General features: G+C 39.5%; 1 protein-coding gene and 1 long non-coding RNA gene across 2 annotated transcripts; one reads left to right on the top strand and one right to left on the bottom strand.

Moving 5' to 3' along the window:
* LOC131881597 (uncharacterized) lies at positions 1-7,643 on the bottom strand. The gene is made up of 3 exons (XR_009373374.1): positions 7,441-7,643; positions 7,246-7,332; positions 1-383 (listed from the first exon to the last, which is right to left on the bottom strand). It is a non-coding gene; the product is annotated as an uncharacterized LOC131881597 (long non-coding RNA).
* Positions 7,644-12,318: 4,675 nt separating this feature from the next.
* LOC131881595 (uncharacterized) lies at positions 12,319-14,069 on the top strand. Its single transcript, XM_059228503.1, has 3 exons — positions 12,319-12,513; positions 12,588-12,727; positions 13,355-14,069. The coding sequence occupies exons 1-3, from the start codon at positions 12,435-12,437 to the stop codon at positions 13,646-13,648; spliced, it is 513 nt and encodes a 170-aa protein (XP_059084486.1). The 5' UTR covers positions 12,319-12,434; the 3' UTR covers positions 13,649-14,069.
* Positions 14,070-20,359: the final 6,290 nt, after the last annotated feature.

Below are 20,359 nucleotides of genomic sequence, written 5' to 3'. Positions count from 1 at the left end.
GATATAAAATTCTTGGTTGAGTCTATATTGACTACTTTCGTGTCGTCTTCGTGGCGCACAAATAACTTGTTTGTCGCTTGTTCGCGAAGCAGCAACATGGCATGGCCCTCTTTGTTTGGTACTAAATGGGAGGACATTCAAAATGTTGGGGCGAATTTTGATCGGCGGGATTGGTCTCGAAGGATGACGAACTGGCCAAGATGAATGGCGGTTTGCCTCACTCTAGGTTTGGCGTTGAACTTGTCCTTGAGTACTTTCCGATGGTTGTGGTCTAGAACCCGTGTTTTTCTTATTTCCCATTGGTTTATCCGAGGAATGGACATGATTTTTGATCTACGAACAAACAGCACGTGTAAGGTAGAAATCAAGGATGAAAACGCTTCCTAGGGATAGATAAAGGTAAGAAGGTCAGTGGTCGAGCTAGGTTTGGGCTAGCAACAGTAGATAAAGGAAGAGACGAGACACCAGTCGGTGGACTACGATGACTTGCTTGTGGCTGACCAAGGCGAGATTTTCAATTAAATGACTGTACCTCCGAGTTAAGGCTTGGACGTTAGGTAGAATGGGCATCCGCTCACCACTTTGGCGAGTGTAGTTTCATACCGGTTAACGTCCAAACCCCTAACTCCAAGGTAACCCCTGTAAAAGCAGGCCGTAACTTACCTCATTTGCGATCAGGAGCAGACAGGAATCAATGGAATAGAGCTAAAGAGGCTTACAGAACATAATTTTGTACAGGATATGCGAAACTAAACGGACTTAATAAAACAATAAAACCAACTACATTTACTAGTACAAGAATTAAACAGAAAAAAACAGTTCAAAAATACTTCTTAAAACAAAAATACCTGAAATAGCCTAAAATTGAGGGAAAATATTGAAACATGAAAAAGTGAAGCAAAGTAAGAAAAAAAGGAAGCATAACACTACAATACTAAAGATAGGAAGAAAGTAAAGCGAAAAAGCAAAAGTGTCTGTCATTAAGCAGCTACAAAGACTAATTACGAAACAAAAACATTCAGACCAGACGTTTGATCAAGAACGGAATCGACAAATGTGTGACTGCTCTGTCCTGAATGTAATTTATATTTCTAATTGTATTTGATGTTGCTAGATTCATTACTGACCCTGATTTTTGCTTACTTCTAACAAATGTTGCCCACTTGCTCATTTTTTTTGTATGGTTTTTCACGGGCTTTTCTAACCGCTACAGGGAATTTAATCCCCAGTACTATTGAAATGGAAGGTTACAATTCGTCTATTTATTACCTTTCAATCTTTATATTATATTTGGTCTACCAACGAATTTGAGTTGGCAGACCGAGCTGGTCCTTGAATGTAAGGGTTGATCTGGAATGCTATCTAAAAATTTGTCCAAAGCTGACTTGAAAGATGCAACCGGATCAACAAGGCCCACGTATTCCCTACGAATATCAGAGGGAAGCAAATTAAGCAATGAAGGAGTCCGAGAAAGAAGAGAAGTGGGCTTCATTGTTCGAACTGGCCTGAATTCTCGAGGGCCTGAATGTGCTCACAAAATCCACATTGAGCCTCTACGGTCACTAGAATTGACCCTAAATCCTGGTTGGGACAAAGCTCATGGATACTTTTGAAGACGTACAGTATCAGATACCTTTCGTACCTTCTCTGAACATTTCACAGTCCCAACTTTTTAGTTTGTCCCAATATGAGAGCTCTCTCAATCCTGTGATGTTCCTAGTGAACCATCTTTGGACTTGCTCGACCTTGGCAAACCTGTCAGACTCATTGGAGCTCAAATGGGTGAAGCATATTCAAGATGTGGTTGAACAATCGACATGTACAGAGATGCTATCTCTGGACTAAAATGTACGATATATCCATCCACACATTTGAAAAGCTTTACCCACCTTCAGCTGGATATGCTCATCGAACTTTCCATTACTCTGGAGGACTACACCTAGATCTTTCATAGATGAGACCTGATCAATATCTTTATCTCCATTATCTACGAGTGGAGTATTTAAAGGAGTTGACCCAAATGTCATTGAGCGGAATTTCATTCCGTTCAGGGCCATATTATCTCAGTTACCCAAGAGTAGATTCGATCTAAGTCCTTTGCAAGGCTACTGGAATCTTGGCCATTCCTACCAGAAACTAACTTTGTATCGTCAGCATAAGAAGAGAGACTGGCAGTGATACTAAGCTTTTGAAGCGGGGCAACGAATATAATAAACAAGAGGGGCCCTAAGATCGAACCCTGGGAACACCTGACTTGACAGCATGTATGTCACTAAGGGATCCCTCAACCTTAACCAATTGCTTCCTACCATTAATGAAACTTCTTAACCAAATGAAACCTTCCCTTGGATCCCAATCTCATGGAGCCTGTTAACTAAAAGGCCATGATCTACCTTATCAATAGCAGTGGCAAAAGTCGAGATAAACAACATCGACTGATTCATGGCTCTCCAGTCCCTCAATAACCTGCTCTAAATGCTCAATCAGTTGGGTAACCGTGCTAAAATGTGCTCGGAACCCATGCTGGCTAGGAGGAAGGGCTTCATTGACTGCATAAATAACTCAACAAGTATGGGCTTCATGATCTTCTCAAAGTTCTTTGCAATATTCGAAGTGAGAGAAATCCGCCTATAGTTACTGGGGAGCGACTTACGAGTATCCCCCCTTTAAAAAATAAAAATGTAGGACTTTTTGACTACGGAATGATCCTTCCCAGCTAAGACCAAGTCCAAACATTGTCTAGCCTCTTTGCTGACTTTTACAAAAATAGCTTTCGTCATGAATGCAGAGGAACTATCAATGAGCATCAAAATCAAGAGACCAAGAAAAAGTAAAAGGTAAACAAAAAGTTGATGCCATCTTGTCGCGAGATACAGGACAACGAAGCAAAATAGGAATGAACTTCTTCACATCAAACTAAACATTCAAATGAAAGATGGAGATGGCAAACCAGAAGTATTATCAAAGGAGAAATAAAATGAGTTTCTACTTTCTGATTTTTTTCAACCTTAGTTTTAGAAACCTTTTCCATATTGACAGAAGTACTCCGGTCTCTCTGTCCTGTAGTCACAGATGTGTACTGGTTATTCACACTATCACGATGAACGTTTTTTTCATCACTGAGCTTTCAGTAATTCGTTCAATTTACCCAACTTCAACCAACTGATAGCATCAGAATTTCACAGTATTATCAATTCCTGTGCATTGGATTTCCAGCAAAGAAAATTTTTCAATATAAGCTAACTTACCTTAGGCTCTGCTTTATCCAAAAAAGAACATCCGTGTGTAAGCCATTAGTCGCCAGCTTTTTACTACTTACGATAACGAGTTGAGGATTAATCAAATAACCCCTATCATTTTATTATCGAGTTCAGATCTAGAAAATGACTTTGTCCTCCTCAATAAATCATGAGAATCCTGTTTGCCTCAAGAAAGCTCAACTCAAAGCAAATATTATGCTCTGAACCTATGCATTTGATATGGTCACGAGCCATATGAATACAGAAATTTGAAATATTGAAAATTTGAATATTGCAAATTAACCCGCTACCGGGAATAGAATCGCCAACACTTCAAAATATTAAGAGTCTTGCATGAAAATGGTGACCGAGAAATGTGAGACCGCCAAACTAATTGTGCGGCTACACGACTCAAACTTGATCACATTGGTTTGACGAAGTCGCAATTCACATCTCACGAACAAAAACTCTCATCAGTGAAACGTCCTACAATGTTTCCAAAGCAACGCATTTCGGATCATGACGGAGCATTCAGTGCCTCTAAATGGTGGCAAAAGAAAAAAGCGAGAGGAGTGCACAAACGCGAGAAAATTTTGATTCAGGAATAAACTAGTGACTTTGATCAACAGCAATTTTTTGCGTTTATTGTCACCTTGTAGATTTCAGCGTTGTCAGTTAAGTGGGTTGAGTGGTCTCTTCATTGGTGGAAACAGTAACATAACAATATTTACTGAGAAATCGAAAATATGAGTTACTTTTATGTACAAACGTTATAACATCGCACATTAAATCGGCTACGTTTGATGTAAATAGGGAGGAGACGTGGAGTAGTGGTTAGCGCTGTTTCCTAGCATGAGAGAAGTCCTCGATTCGAGTCTCCTCCGTGACCGTCCTCAAGGAAACTTTTAGCCACTAACCACACCCACAGATGGGGAACCAATCTGATACGGACTATGACACTACCTATTGGAACAATATAAGGACGATGTGATGGCTAGCATTGCTGGCCGGCAGAGGTTCACCCCTCCGACCCTAGCACCCAAAAAATTACCAAAAAAATCCTACAATTCTAACTATCTTTTCCTTTGATTCCACTAACTATAATTTGCTTGTTTATGATATCTAAAAATGGAAAACAGAAACCTTATCTTTATTCATTCATTGACATATCATGATCAAAATATACCTAAATTTCAATTTAAGCATATCTAAAATCAAGACTTGCCCACTAGAATTGATGGAAGAGCTTAGATCTTGAACATTATATGTGCAATACTTTACAACCCATTGACTGTGGCCAGGCTCTGGTACTGTGCTCCTCTAGCAAAACATATTTTCAATGGATCAAAGTTCTTCAAATATGGTCAAGATTCTGCGTCAGGAGTGCCAATGGCAAGGGCTAGGCTTATGTGAAATATGAAACCAAGTTCATATCACATGACTAACGAACACCAATCTCACATGGTAGCAATAGTTGCATTGAAAACTTTTGAAAATTTTGTCCATAATGTTGCCAAATTATACTTGGAACTGATAATTTTGTTTTCAGCTTTGGTTTGAGAGCTCAAACATTGAACCCTGAAAGTAGGGGCGCGAGCCAAATTTCTCAGGGGTCAACGCTTGAGCTTTAAGTTCAAATGTGACGATAAATCATCAATACTGTAGATGTGTAGATCATGTTGCCCTCTCATTCAGATTAGTAAAAAGAAAATGAAATCGAAATTCCCAGGAACAACACATATTCCGTATGATAGTTTCAAGGCATCAAGTTATAAAACAGTACATTTTTCATTAAATTTACCCCGAAACTCCTAAGTAAATTTGGCCATGAGGCAGAGCTAAAAGAGGTTACCCTGATAATACACCTTTTGAGTACTGGATGTACTGAGGGGACCAAACAAGGAAAATCAAATTTCAAATTTCCTGAAGATTAAATAAACTTTATAACACCTTATAATTGATTTCAAGCAAATAAAAACAAGCAAATAATTTCAAATAAGCAAATAAAAAGCTAGGAAATGGGCAAGGGGAGTTGGAGAAAAAGTTAAAACTCTAGAGGTTTTATTCGACTGACACATTGAGCAATTTTATCATTTTTGGGCTAGAAAACAAATAGTCACATTACATTATGAGTTAAAGACCGATTCCGTCAATTCAGTCCTTAGTTTCAACTGTATCTGTATCTATCAACCTTGTATCTGGTCAATGTTGGAATACGCCGCCCATCCATCAGACATATTGTGGGTCTCTGGAAGTATGTAGGTTTGGATGAGATCCTCCAAGGTTTGCCGCCTTCTATTTGGGACCTCAACCAAGAAAGCATCTCCGGTTCCTCGATCAATCCCTCAAAGATCCACTCTCCTTGAGTATATCGTCCACGGTGATACTTGCGTCGAAAAACGAATGACTCGTCGATTTCCACAATAGAAGGCACCATATCTCCATTTTCGTTGATGGAATAGCCCCCAATTTCTTTTGGATGAACCGGAGGAGCCATTCAGCACAAATGTCCCGGCAAAAGTTGCCCCAATCCGTTTGGGTATTGGGACTGATGCCATCTACTTCTACACTACAATCTTCTATGGACCAGTTTCTTGCCCAACAATAAATGAAAGATATTATCTGGACCAGATCTAACTTTGAATCAGAGAAATAGGATCCCTCTTGAATTGATTTTTTTCCTATTGCACCTTGAACACCTTCAGATTATTGAATCCGAACGCCAGTCATTAATTATACGTCTTTGAATATCACAATTTGGACAGGACGAAGTATTCTTCAAAAGCCTGCATTCAGCCAGGAATGTAATGGTATCCTCAACAGTCAATGTAACTTTATTTAACTTGCGAAAATTCCAATCTTCAGCCAGGACTTCATAACGTGTTTTAATGTTGTTCGGATTCGTGAGTGTATTACGGGCCATGTTTGGTGGCACTGTGATGATGTTCATTTCCCTTACTGCTATTTATTTCTATAAATAACAAAACGCTTCATCCCAATCTATTTCAAGATTTGTAGTGGCTAAGATGATGGCCGCAAAAAATTTACATTCTCAAGTCGCATCCTGGGTAATCTCAATAAAACGCGCCATTTCCGTTTTGATGTCTCATAGAAATGGGCAACGTCACGTCCTATTTTACTTAAGATGCTTAGTCACACTCTACCTTCTAACAGATGATCAAGTGCGTTGGATGTTTCCCTTCCTCAAGCCCATCAGCTTAGGTGTGGAGGGCCCGTGCGCGCGCATTTCGTGTCCGTTATACTGTAAGATAACCTCTTTTCCTTTACGTATTCAGAAGTAGCCATCTGCTTTGTCCCCAATCAGGTTTTAGGGTTAATTGTAGTGGATGTAAAGGTTGGATACACTGTTGAGTCTTCCTTTTTCCAGGCTGGTCAAAACAATGAAGTTCTCTTATGCTTATTATCCTTCAATGTTTCGAACTGACCTTCTGGGCTATTCTATGCTCTTTCTTCAATTTGATCATTCTTAGTGGAGACCAATTTTGAAAGCTAGCTACAACTCCTGGATACGCCATTGGCAAAGGCTTGGTATGAACGAAATAGGATGATTACAATTGATTAAGACGTGACCGAGTTGTGCTTGGTTCATGGGTTGAATTCCAGAGCACGGTTTTTTAGAGCAAAAGAATGAATCTGAGATCGAGAAACGATTCCGCTTGTGTAGCATAGAACGATCTTTACTCGATCTACGATTCACTCCTTCACTGTGAAAAACTGGGCTCAGATCTTCTTCCACCACCCCGGTATTTGTCTAACGGATATTCGCCTTGACCAGGGTTCCTGCATCCTTGTATCCCAGAATGAGTCCCCAATCAAGCCATGAATGCAAGTAACTAGGTATGTTCATGTATCGTATTAAAAAACTATGTTTCCAATGAGCTACATGTATTGCGATAAGGATAACTTTTCTCTCTTATCTCATCCATATATTTACCTCCACTCTATTATAATTTACAAACAATAACTGAGCCCAATATATACATACCCATCTGCAGGCATCTTGCCCAATGGTGACCTCTGCGGATTGGATAATAAACAAGACAAGTGCTCCACCGTCTGTCGAATCCTCTATCTATGTGCAAGAAAACTTGTATAGTTTGGCGTTTTCATTGAGGAAGGAGATCTTCGAAATTGGAACCAAAGACCAAGAGAGGAGTGACGAAGAGAATGAGAAACTTACAGAAAAAACTCGTGGAAATGAATCATCCGATTTAATGCCAGCGGGCGATACTCAGCATGAGAGGAGCTACAAATCCGTCTCACTTGAAGCGGAAAAATCCAAAAACATCTTCATCTCCAAATGCTACTCTCTCGCGTAAGAAAACGGGGTTTGAAATTGAGAGGAGTCGTCAGGATTTGATTTGATTTGATCCACCACTTACACGAAGCCGAGCAGGCTCCCACACTTAAGCCCAAGTTTCTTGACCCTCAAACTGCAATATTTGAACGCAAGAAGCATAGTGAATAAACTTGCGGAGATTCAGATTTTATCATCTAGCCAATTACCGGACTTGCTTCTCGATGCAGAGACTTGGCTTTATGCCAACGTCTCGGATAGTGAGCTTAGGTTCTCTGGCTATCATGTGATTTCAAGGAAAGATAGAGAAGATACCAGGCATGGACGTGGTGGAGGCACTCTAGTTCTCGTCAAGGATGGGCTATTGTGTTTGGTCTTGAGTGTGTCATCCTGGGGTTTGCGGGCTGCGTGTTGAATCCTTGGACATTTTCTGTGTTTACCTCTCCCCCGGGGCAAAAGCGCAAGAGCGACGAGACCTAAACTTATTTTTAGCCTCTCGCAGGGGTGACACGGTCATAATTGGGGACTTCAATTATCCTGGCATTGAATGGGTAGGTGGAAGTGGACGCCTGTCAACCGACTCTGAGTTCATTGATGCACTTAGCGATGCGTTCTTTGGACAATTGGTGGTGGAGCCAACGCATAATGCTGGAAATGTTTTGGACTTAGTAATAACGAGAGCCCTCTAGAAATAAGAAATGAGACAAATTGCGTCAAATACCTTCAGAATATGTGGCACTTATCCATCAGCGACCATTGCCTTCTCGAGGTTGGATTGACGGTCCAGACCCAACAAGCAAACGCGAGATCCTTCCCAGATTTCAAAAGAGCAGACTGGTGTTCTTTTGCTAACTTTTTAAAACTGGATAACGGTTGTAGCCTGTAATAACGCAAATCGATCGTGGTCTTTGTTTTGTGATGCGATTGGACATGGCCGACGAACCTATATTCCAATGAGAGAGTGGAAGGAAAGAAGAAGCCCTTCCTGGTTGACAAAGGATTTGCTTAAGGCTACAAAGAAGAAATCGCGTATGTGGAAGAAATTTAAATCTACTCAAGAAACGTACTACCTTAACGAGCTCAGAAGGTTGAGATCCGAGCTTAAGAAAAGGATCCGATCAGAGAAACCTCAATTTGAGGAACAATTATCAAATGAGAGGAACCAAAAATCGTTCTTCAACTATGTAAATAGCAAGAGGAAGCCCAAAGAAGAGGTGGGTACCCTTATACTATGAATGGAGACGGAGACCTCATCGGCGATTTTAGCCGCATGGCGGATATCTTAAATGAAGAATTTTCAGAGCCTTTGGATCTTCAACGATTCACGCTCTGCCGTCGGATCCTTCAGTGTTGAGTGACTTCATGGGGGTGTCATTCAAGCAAGACCTTCTCATATCTGGATGTTCTGAGTGCAATCAAAAGACTCAAGAGATCAAACAGTTCTGGTCCTGATGGAATATCAAATACCATTCTGAAGGCCCTTGGTGGTGCAGTGGCATTGCCCCTATCGCTGATCTTCAATAAATCCATGATGGAAGGGTGTATTCCAGAAGATTGGAGACGTGCAAATGTCATACCCTTGTCAAAGGAAAAGGATACAAGGCAAGCAAGTAACTATCGCCCAATCTCCCTAACTTCGGTACCCGGGAAAGTCATGGAGAAAATGATTAAACAGAAGTTGGTCAGTTACCTAGATGAGCATGACATTATTTCACTTGAACAACATGGCTTTAGAAATGGAAAATAATGTGTTACAAATTTGATCGAACACTGTGATGACATTTCTCGGGTTCTTGATGATCAGAGTTGCATGGATACGATTCATTTGGACTTCACAAAAGCGTTCGACAGTGTTCCTCACCTTGTTCTTCAGAAATCGTTGAGAAATATTGGCGTGGGAGGTCATCTTCTACAATGGATAATGGGCTGGTTGGCCAAACGGTTCAGCGTCTTTATAAACAGTCTTGATGTTTCCCCAAAGACGGGCCTCAGGTTGTTCGCTGATGATGCCAGAGTTTCACGACGTATATACTCTATTCAGGACGTTTTTCAGCTACAAGCAGATCTCGATCTCATACAAGGATGGGCCGTGGCTCACGACATGTCTTTCAACAAAAGGAAGTGCATGGTCCAACGATTTGGCTCGGTAAATGATCCTGTACGTTACGAACTGGGTAATACTAGGCTGGTCCTGGTTGAAGTTTAAAGATCTTGGCATACATTATGACAACAAGCTGAACTTCTCGAGAAACGTTTCTTCCCTATCTTCAAAAGCGAACAAGTTGGTCAGTATGATTAAGAGGCATTTTACAACCCGGTGCCCGAAGGTTCTAATTCAGCTCTTTAACATCTACATACGCTCATCACCCACGTTTTCCAGGGCTTTTAGTCGAGCCTGTCTCCATGCAGCTCGTCTTTCGGCATCCTGAGCCCGTTTCTCAGAGGGTGAAAGTGATGCGTCGTCTTCTAGCCCTTGGGGCAAGGGCAAACCCTGACTTTGGAAAGACCAGCATCAGCACTTCATCAGATTGGACCCCGACATTCAAAAAATATGTCATTCGGCTCGAATCGGTTGCGCGCCGTTTTACTAAGGCATGAACCACTGGAATAGTTGTCCATAGAATCCAGTTGTTCATGACTAAGGGAATGCCTGGAACAGGTGGGCTTACCTACCATGAGCGTCTGTTGAAAGTTCGGTGTGAGTCCTTAGTGCAGTCTCGCCGTGAAAAGAAAGAAATAATGTGGACATTCAAAGTACTCAACGGACTTGTCAAAATGTTGATGGGTAACAATGAAGAAGAGGCATTTTATTACTTGAAGGGCAAAAATCATCGCGAAACAAGATCGTCGTTGGCAGAAAAACTTTGAACCCCCGTTGCTCGTTGTGGTGCTAGACTCCATTCTTTTATAATTCGCGCCATTCCAAGGTGGAATGCTATTGCGCAAAGCGTTTGATCAGTGACCTCTTTGAAAGTATTTCGCTCTCAGTTGAACTTATGGTATTCATCAAAAAACTAACTCTTCTAAGGCACTGGAGACATAAACCTTTATTTTATTTTTATTCCTTACTCTTTAACTTATTCATGTCCATCTACACAATATACCAAAACTCCTTTATCTGCCACTACATGGTGTTGGAGTGGTTGACACAATAAACAATAAACATACATACGTACATAAAAAAAAAATTGATCAAAATCATCAATAGAAGTGTAAAGTGTATTGTTGTGTTCTCATTTTTGTGTGTTCATTTCAAATATAGTTGTCACTTGACATCAATGCTCGTTAGTCATGTGTAATGGGTACACTTATCAAATTTCTGTCATACTGAACCCTTCCCAGTGGCGTCCCTTACGGATAATCTGGGCCCTATTTGAAGCACTTTGATCCATTGATGTCCATACTTCGAGATCATAGCTTTTGGCCCAGTTTGCAGATATTGAGGGAAAGTTAGAGTGAAGCAAATCTCTTCGAAAACTGAGATCAATCTAGCTACACCCTGACACAGAAATTCGTTCCTGTGGGTGCTTAAATCACATATACAAGTAGAAGAGAGTTACAAACAAGCGTATTTTGGCTAAATCGAGGCGCCTGTCTTCTCAGAACAGATAAGGCATGGTGAGTTATTTATTAAACTATGTTGGAGTATTTCGGGCTGCATTTGTGCCATGCCTTTTTTATATCACCCAACTGATGGAGCATATTTGGGAATTTTGGAACACCGTGGGACTGAAGAGTCACGAGTACGATACTTCGATGCTTGATCAAGTCATTTGAAGGAAAGTTGACACCACAACCGTCCAAAAGAACGATTGCGGTGACACAAGTTAGCACATCGTAACAATGACTGTACTAAGACTTCAAGTGCCCTCAGTTCTACAAAAATCATTCAATCGTTCTGAAAATTTGTACCTGGCCGTATTGTCATATGGTCAAAGATTTTTATACCCAAAATTGGTTACAAAATAAGCTTATTGACTTGACTAGAACGAGAAATGATGATTTTGCAAGGAGCCTCTACATCCATGAATTCCGTTATCCTTGGTCGAGGTTTTGGTTGTGGTCTGAGTCAATTACAATGGTGTTGAAATTAGCGGATCTGTTATACGAAAAAAGCAAAGAATAGTGCAAGAAACGATTAGAAAAATAAAGTTTTAAGCACTTTTTGACACAAAAGTTCAACAATTGGTCGAAAAAGCAGTATTTTTTTTCGTTTGACACATCACAAAGTTTCCAAAAGATGGCGCTTGGACGCAAGAAGGTACAAAAGACCAAACAAATTGATACTGTGATCGTATCCTTTTAGTTTAGGTCAAGGGATCCCTTAGCGAGATGCATGATGTCAAGGCGGATGTTCCTCAGGGCTCCATCTAAGGGCCTCTGCTTTTCGTCATCTTCATTGCTCCATTTTAGAAGCTTAGTTGCAAATAGTAGGCTTAACAAAACTTACAACTTTATTCTTTGGTCGATCAGATCTAAAAATAGAGGTTTTATAACTAGATTCTTCTATATTGAACTTGGGGATTGAAGGAGTCAAAATCAGTCACTTATTTTGGCAATTTTTGATGTCTTTTATTTGTCGTTTTGGCGATCTTTTTCCTCCTTCTTCCAAAGTGACACAATTAGTTTTCCTGATGTTACAAAAGGCGCAGTTTTTTCCCCTTCAGTTTGTCTTTTGCAATGTGGCATTGATCATCCCCCTTTGATTTGGGACGCCTGAAAACATGAATTACTTAGCAAGCCCCCACATGACTCCGGCAACCGGCGAGGTCAGGTGCGCTTCACCTTCATAACATCTTCTTTCTTGATGTTTTCAAGTTATTGACCAGTTGCTTTCCGACCGGTAAACTGGTAAGAAGTTAAACAAAAAAACAGCAATGGCCCAAATTGCAAAACTTTGGATCCTATGTTGTATAACCATCGTAGCTGCTCAACTGAGCGACCATCAACCCGAAGGTAGAGAATGAGTCTATAGTTTGGAGAAAACATTGTGAGTGTTCGTACTCTTTGCTGAATCTTATTTGTTACAGAAAATTACTACTCGCACAACCAAGTTTCACCAGCTTCCGATCCCAATAACCCTTGGGCCAATTATCAAAACCATATCCAACCTCCCCATTACTATGCATATTCTAACGTGGATCGTCAGGGTATCTTAAATAGCCCTGAGGTAAGAAAAGAAAGTCCCCTAGAAATAAGCGAATCAGGGGGCTTATAGTATATTGAGATATGCTTTAACCATACTGTTAAGGTTTTTAACGATGTTTCATTGAGCAAGTAAGTATGTAGAAATATTATAGTGCCTAATTCGAAAAGCCATTTGGCACTGAAAAAAGAAAGATGTATAAAGTTTGCTATGTTAATATATTTAAAGAACATAGATGAAACATGAATTTAATTAATTAGTGTGTTACAGATTGTTAGTTGGACTTTAAAAAGCTAAGTTGTTGGTGAATAGCTGTAAATTTAGTGACCCATGGAAGGCATCTTTGAGTTGGCAAAGTATGATTTATTTAGTTGTCAAGGAATTTGATGGCAAATTTCGGCCTAAGCAGAGCATCCCAACTTTAAATATCAGAGCAGCGCCTGGGTATCCTTTAACGAAATTGTAGTAGAATGTGTAAATAACAGCTAGAACGACTGTAATAGATTGAAATCTCAGCTAGTAAGGTGTACGCGTATGATTTTTTTTAAGATGGAAAACATAGAAGAATTAAGTCGAACAACATTTAAAGCAAAATGCAATGTCAAAATATTCAAAATGGAACCTTCCATAAATTGCCTCAAAATATTCCAGGGCGTGGCCATTGCTGTCGTGGCGGCAGGTGGAGCCGTGGGATTGGGCGGTCTTGGCTTGGCTGTGGCAGATACACGACAAACCACGAATCGACTTACTCAACGACAAGATCAGATTTGCTCGAATACTCGGGATATTGCGACTCAATTGGATGCTGTGGTGCAAGCCCTCGTTTCGACCATCACCTTGTCTGCAATGTTGGCTCCTACGGTAGCAGCATCAGGGCGGCAATTGCCCAATGTGGAGCAAACCTTTGAGTCCATCCGGTCTTCGATCCCCAAAGTCAATTGCTAAGTGTGTCCAATATTTGTGTTATGTTTGATCCAAACGCTCAACCCACATACCCGTTCACGTCTCATGTTGAGATTGCTCAATTTAAATGCAGAGAAATTTCCGCTTGATCTTCCACCCCGACGAAGGTCATTCAGAAATGAACTCCGGTCGTTGTAAATGTAATGTGCTCTTCCCAGGGGAGTTTTTACTTTGCTGAAATACTCCATAACAATCTGAGACTGCTTGGACTCTATGGTGTGACTCAGTAGATTAAAACACTAGAGAAAATATGTATCCATTTTCTCGAAAGTATTCACATCCCACAACCTGAAGCTATTCTGAGTTTTTTGTTGATGAATGAAATGCCCTTGTTCCCATTTGTGTGATATACGTAAGGCGCCTAATAAATATTGAATATTCCTACCAACTGATTTTCGTTTTTGTTTGTTCTCGCTCGTTACTCAAGCAGTTATTGTTCTACGTGGTTCGGCATTTTTAGTTCTTCATTGAATTTTTTCAGTCAGTTTGTGTATCATCCTTTTTTTAACAAAATATCAGATTCGTACTGTTGTTGTGGTTTGTAAACGACTGAGCAGAAAATAGGACAAAACACATCAAGTTTCAACTTGAAAATCGCCTGATGACTTCAAACCTCTACCTTGAAGTCGCTTTGAAATAATTATGTATAGCTCGAGGATTTACCCCTGATAACTCATCTCCCGGAATGATTGGGGGTTTTTGTATCTAAGTAGTGCATCGTATAATGTGCAAGGTGTTTCACTATGAAAAATAGGGTTCATTGTAATTTGAAACAAGTTGCACTAATCAAGAGTCAAGATTGCATGATTTCAATAAAAGACAAAAAATATATTGTAACGATTTTTTATTTGATTTTATGTACACAGTTTAATACGTTTTACAATCTGACAGTATTATAGTTAAAAACATATTTTGACAACGATTGTTTCTTGAATACGGTACACAATTTCTTGCAGTGTCGATTTCCTTGAGGAAAGTACGTGTGCAACGTACGCAGACGATCTTTCTTCTTGGTACTTTTCCTCTACTTGGCGAGTCCACCCTCATTCTTCCTTGAGGGGAAAATGCAGATCAGGAAATTTCTTCCCGGACACAAAGAAAAGTGGGAGATTCGTACGGTTTACCTTGTGGGCAAACTCAATCTACCCTTCACCCACATGTCAATGGACATCCATGAGAAAGTGCTATCACATGTGGGGGAAGGGGTTATTGATGTTTTTCCTCAAAGTGCTTATCCACCACCAAAATCCGTGCCAACTTAATTTTGTGCCTCGCATTGATCTTATCCTCGGGATGTTGGTGGCAGAACGGAATTTTCAACTTCGATTTAGGTCAAACAGAATGGTCGGCAAATGCATTGTCGAGGGTGTATCGCAACATACATTCTTTCAATCAATCAGCTTCTAGAGTTGGTTGAGCTTCGTTTTCCTTCAAATATGTCTAGGGGCGTTGATGACTTAATGGATTTTTTTCTATCTCAAAGTATAATTTAGTCACTTTTACAAGAACTGACAATTGCATTACAAGATCATGATTCTACTTTCAGGATATCCCTCAAACCATTGCACGTGTCTGTCTTCAATTGCTAACGCTCGGAAAAAGTATCTTAAATTAATGAAGTCACCAAATTTACTAGGACATGCTTCTATTCTGACTGATCTGCAAACATGGACTGTACGTAGACATAAACATGATTGATTGTATCTTCGTATTTCTACCAAAACAAGCGTGTTCAAAAGATGATGATTTCTCTACTCTTGGAGTGCAATAATGCTTTATGAAGTTTTGAGCCCAACCTGAATGATTCTGAACATTAGCTGACCAGAAAAGTTCCCAGGGACTGCGATCTGTTCTTAAGACCATTTCCTAAAAGTGTGTTGTGTCCTTTCGGTCTGTTTTAGCAAAGCTTAATCTATTTTCTTTGTAGTATGGAACTTGATTTGTACCATTTTGGCTGCTTCGAAACTATCACAATCAAAACAAATCCAAAACATCCTTGCTATGTGAATCATTGATATGCCACCTCTCAGTCACCCAATGTTATCCATCTGTGAGTTAATTTTCTGGGCTGATTGTCTTCTTTTACTTATAAACATGTCCATCACTTTCTAAATGACCGCACGTAAACCAACTGATTTTCAACTCTCTGATGGATTGGTCAAGAGACCCCTTCAACGGGTTACTCAACATATTTTGACCATATTGGTATTGATATGCATCAGAAGGCCGTAAATGCTTATCTTTGTCTTCATGTATCATATTTCCAGACCAACGTGAATGAAATATGCCCCAGTAAGGTTAATGACTACATCAATAAGAAAAACTTTTTTGAGAGTTTTAGAGCAATTGGGCTCAAAAAGGTGTAATTTGGCATTGCTTTGACACAGGCAAAACGTTTTGGGACAGCATGTGTTGCATTTGAATTTGAAAGAGCCACGTTAATTTTGGAACGGATCATGCATGCACAATTGATGGAAGTTCTGAAAGTTTGCAATCAGATTCGTCATTACGGTGCTAAATTGGTGTTTTGTAATTTTCAATCATGTCCTTAAAACTTTTGAATATGTTTTTGGTCAACAAGTCCAAAATGACAACCTTTAATTGAATTCAGAGGTCCATTATCACTCTAACTCTATAAAATATCATTGACGTCGAACACATTTATCATCATATCTATTTATTTCAGCTCCCCTCAGAACATCCATCGGGGTATGTACAGAATATTTAAGCATTCACAGAGATAGGATAAATGTAAATCATTGGTCAAGACATTAAGGCAAAGCAAAATATAGGAGGCACAGAAAAATGGATAGATGGTGCTGATGCGATTTTGTATAAATTCATGAATACACAGTTGGAAACAAATACCTTTCTTGATTGCGTGTTTTGATATTTTTTGGATTATTACATTGCGGTGATCAAAAGCTAGATTATTTCAAATGGGGATCATCAGCAATACCAAAAGTGTCTCCCATCGTGGAGTATCCAGTGTGGTCTACGTACGCAGATGTCCGTCTAGAAGCACTTCTCTCGGTCTTGTGCCGTCAGACCAAAAATGTGGCAAATCGAAATCATTTTTGTACCATTTACTTCGTTTTAGTTAAAATTTCAAGAGTTCATGTTACGCAAGATGCTGAGATGTTACAGAGTGGTTTTTGTTTGGGTTACTGGGGTCGGAGGATTTACCTCCGCCTGGCTAGCGAAGCCAGTCATCACACCTCCTGGATCCAAATTCCGTTAGCTCCCCATTGTAACTTTTGAGCTAAAATTCTTAAATACGGTGACCACCTCCCACTTTCTTAGGCAGTCCTTAGGCACCATAAATGAAACTGACTTATTTATTGGGCAATCTAGGGTTTTACCTTCACATATTTCCCTCGCTGTTTACAAATCGAGTCATTTCAACTTAACATCTTTCATTAGTGTACCAGTCTGCATAAATAAGATTCATCACCGTCACCAATCATTTACTCCCTTTTCAAGATGATCATTTGGATCGTCAAATGGGACTCACTAAACGGTGGTTCCAGTAGCAAATGTCTGCGAGGTTTACAATACTTTGAATTTCGGAAGCGATAAAGCTGCATTTTATCTTGAATGTCTCAGTAATCCCATCCCTTAAAAGGCATGGTTCTTCGTCAAAATCTTGCGGTCAACCAACCAAAAGCTTTCGAGTCTCATTGATTGATTGAATTTCCATAACGAAAAATGGTTTTCATGTGTATAATCTTATGTCTCAACCATGCAAAAGAAATCAAACACCACTAATGGAAGCTAAACTTAATGATTCCTTGTTTGAGTGGGCAGAGGGTAAGTTTCTAGTCACCACTGAAGAGAGATTTCATACCATGCAAACAAAATCAAACTCTAGAAGTGGAAGCTTCATTCAGTGATTCTTTCTTTGAGTGGGCAAAGAGTAAGTTTCTACTCAACACTGAAGAGAGAGTACACTACTAATGAAGAATAGCTATTTATACCCTATAACGGCAATTACTTTCCATGAGTGAAGTTTGTAATAGTAAGGCCTGAAGAAAATTAATTTGGTCAAGATACCATTGACGAGTTTGCCTTTTCATGCTAACCAGTTTGGCAGGAAGAGCGAGGTCTTGCTCAAGCTTCTGCTTAAAATGAGAAGGCATTAAGCGCTGAATGAGTTGAAAGTGTTGACTATTGCATTTTTTTTGGTAATCTAAACTTGAATCAACTGTACGCAAAGAAAGTGAAGGCCATTACATACGCAATACTTTTTTGTGATGACAGGTTTACAAGGTGTAATATTGACTTGAAACAGTATTGGCTAAGGAGTGATAGGTCAGACATATAAATGATGCCCCCTTTTCCACAAATGTTTGAACTTTTTGGTCAAACAGAGCCTAAGATTATCTTTTGAATCCTTTTAAATACCAACTTCTGATTTTATTAATCCAGCAGTGCTCCTAATTTTAAGATTATCATACTTTTCTCAAACCACAACCAAAGCCTGGACTCATCACTACATGAGCTTAAATACGTCGGTGGGGAAAAGGGATATGACCAATTTCGTCCATATCTCTCTAACATACTAAAAAGTAACTATCATTTACAGTCTGATTTCTTTTCACTAGTGACTGAGAACTTTCTTTCCAGCCGCTTGTCAGCAGCAAGCCATAAAAGAGAGTCTCTTTTTTTAGTTTCCTTTGCATTGTTTACAGTCAAGATTCCACCCATACCCATACCTTGAGAACCCATATTCCATGTGAAAACTGCGTATTCAATAGCCGTCACTCTCTTTGCTCGAAGTGCATTCGAGTTTGGATTTTAAAACATTGAAGTAATTGATAACTTAAATTCTCTTGCCTTTACATGCCTTTTCGTTGCTCTTGTGTTCATAAGCAATAGCATGAACAGAAGAAATCGTCAATGATAACCTGACCACATCTATTTCTTCACGCCTAAGGTAAAAAATAAATCATGTTCATAGAGTAAAGGGCATTGAACAATTACCTATTCCTTTTTCTTTCCCCTTTTCATATGCTTAACTACCCTGGAATGCCAGCATATCACAAGGCCATTTGGAAGTTGCCTTAACTTTCCCTGGTCAGGTTGGAATTCCCTAAAGTTTACAGTGTGAGTACATTACATAGATCTTGATCCCCGATAAGATGAGAAGAAGAGATTACGAACACTTGATTTTCTTCTCTAACATCCATCGTGACGCGGGTCATTGTTTACAAGATGTGCGAGCACAAATGTCTGATTTTTATTCGCAATAGCTTTGAAGCAATCAGCAAAGGAACAAACCCACAATAGAACACATGTAATGGGTTGAAAAAAAAAATCATATCCTCAACTGTACCTTGCTTCTAGCGTCGATGTGTGCTTTATCCCGGGGCCTGAAAGAGACACAAGCCTATGGTGAGCACAAGGTCCACCATGGGAATAAGTCGAGAGATGGTAGTTGACTTCTTTATTACCAAGAGTTCCTAGCTATTTTTACAGATACCACAATGAATACACATGAGCGAGCACAGGCTCGTCTAACAATGTCTCCCTTTAGCTAACCGTAAAAAAAAAAATATGAGGGAGGTTTTGAGAGGGCCACGTTTACTTTTGAGAAAGATAATATCATCATTAGCGCCCCACAAACAAAAACCGAAGGGCTGAGGGTAGGTGAAATTGTATCAATCACCACCAACATCGAGCAACAGATCAACACAAAATTCCCATAATGATTTCCAGTAGAAGCAGTCCTATCTTGGCAAGTCTCTAGGTTAAGGAGTCATTTCTTGAAACGTCAAATTCCCAAGCAGCAGACCTGTGTCAATTGTATTCTAACATGTAATTAATTACAATCACAAAAACATTCGTTTCAGGTGCATGAACAAATGAATATTTTGGGGGGGTTTAAAAGCCTACAGTAAGTGATGTTAAAAGTCACCAGCACCCCTAAACTTTCATAAGCCACATGGCTGGTTTTCATGGAAGTCTACATCACAGAGGGAGATAGAGGGAAACTAACTGTAGGTTGCCCTCACAACAAATGGGTTACATTTTTAAGAAATCAATGGATGGGTTATCACATTGAAGTTAGCCAGTTGTCACAACATTCACCGGAGGTGTAGTAGTTACAATTACTTAATTTTGAAATGTAATCAATTACAATTACGTACAAATTACAATTTGAATTATTTTTGTCAGAATGCCTCTTTAACATAACAAGATTTGACTGACCTTTACTTCGAATTCGCCATCATTTTTCTGTTTTGAGCTTTTTAAGAACCAAATTAAGAAGCTCAAGTATGAAGCAATTATTTTGGCCTGAACAAGCTAAATACCTTCTAACATTGGAGTACAAGAACAATGCGCATGCACATGACATATATTGAACAATGTTCCTTGATTATTACTCTTCGAAGAAAGCGTAGTAGGAATGGCATTCTTTACAATTCAATCAATACTACTCGTATGATCTACTTAAAATGTAATGATGCTTTCAATAGTTTTGAAGATTTACACTTCTTTGTATCTTACGGGTGGAAATGTAACGATAATTTTTAATTGAAATATCTCATTTTTTGGATAAAATGACGTATTTATGCAATGTAATTTAATGTCGTGGAAAAAATCGCCTCCAGGAACCATTAAGGTTATATAACAGACATTTGAGCATCGTGCAGGAAATGTGTATGCAAAGTGTCATCAGATGCTGCGAGG

This window comes from Tigriopus californicus, chromosome 6, assembly GCF_007210705.1.
Source record: "Tigriopus californicus strain San Diego chromosome 6, Tcal_SD_v2.1, whole genome shotgun sequence".
NCBI classification, from domain to species: Eukaryota; Metazoa; Arthropoda; class Copepoda; order Harpacticoida; family Harpacticidae; genus Tigriopus; species Tigriopus californicus.
Note: the sequence above shows the minus strand (reverse complement) of the source record. Positions and strands in the feature narration are given on the sequence as shown.

What these genes read in the sequence shown, in the direction of transcription:
- LOC131881595 (XM_059228503.1), top strand. Translation starts at nt 12,435, where the DNA reads ATGGCCCAAATTGCAAAACTTTGGATCCTATGTTGTATAACCATCGTA. An exon ending in GAGCGACCATCAACCCGAAG is followed by an intron (nt 12,514 to 12,587) that starts GTAGAGAATGAG and finishes TATTTGTTACAG; the next exon opens with AAAATTACTACTCGCACAAC. An exon ending in GTATCTTAAATAGCCCTGAG is followed by an intron (nt 12,728 to 13,354) that starts GTAAGAAAAGAA and finishes AAAATATTCCAG; the next exon opens with GGCGTGGCCATTGCTGTCGT.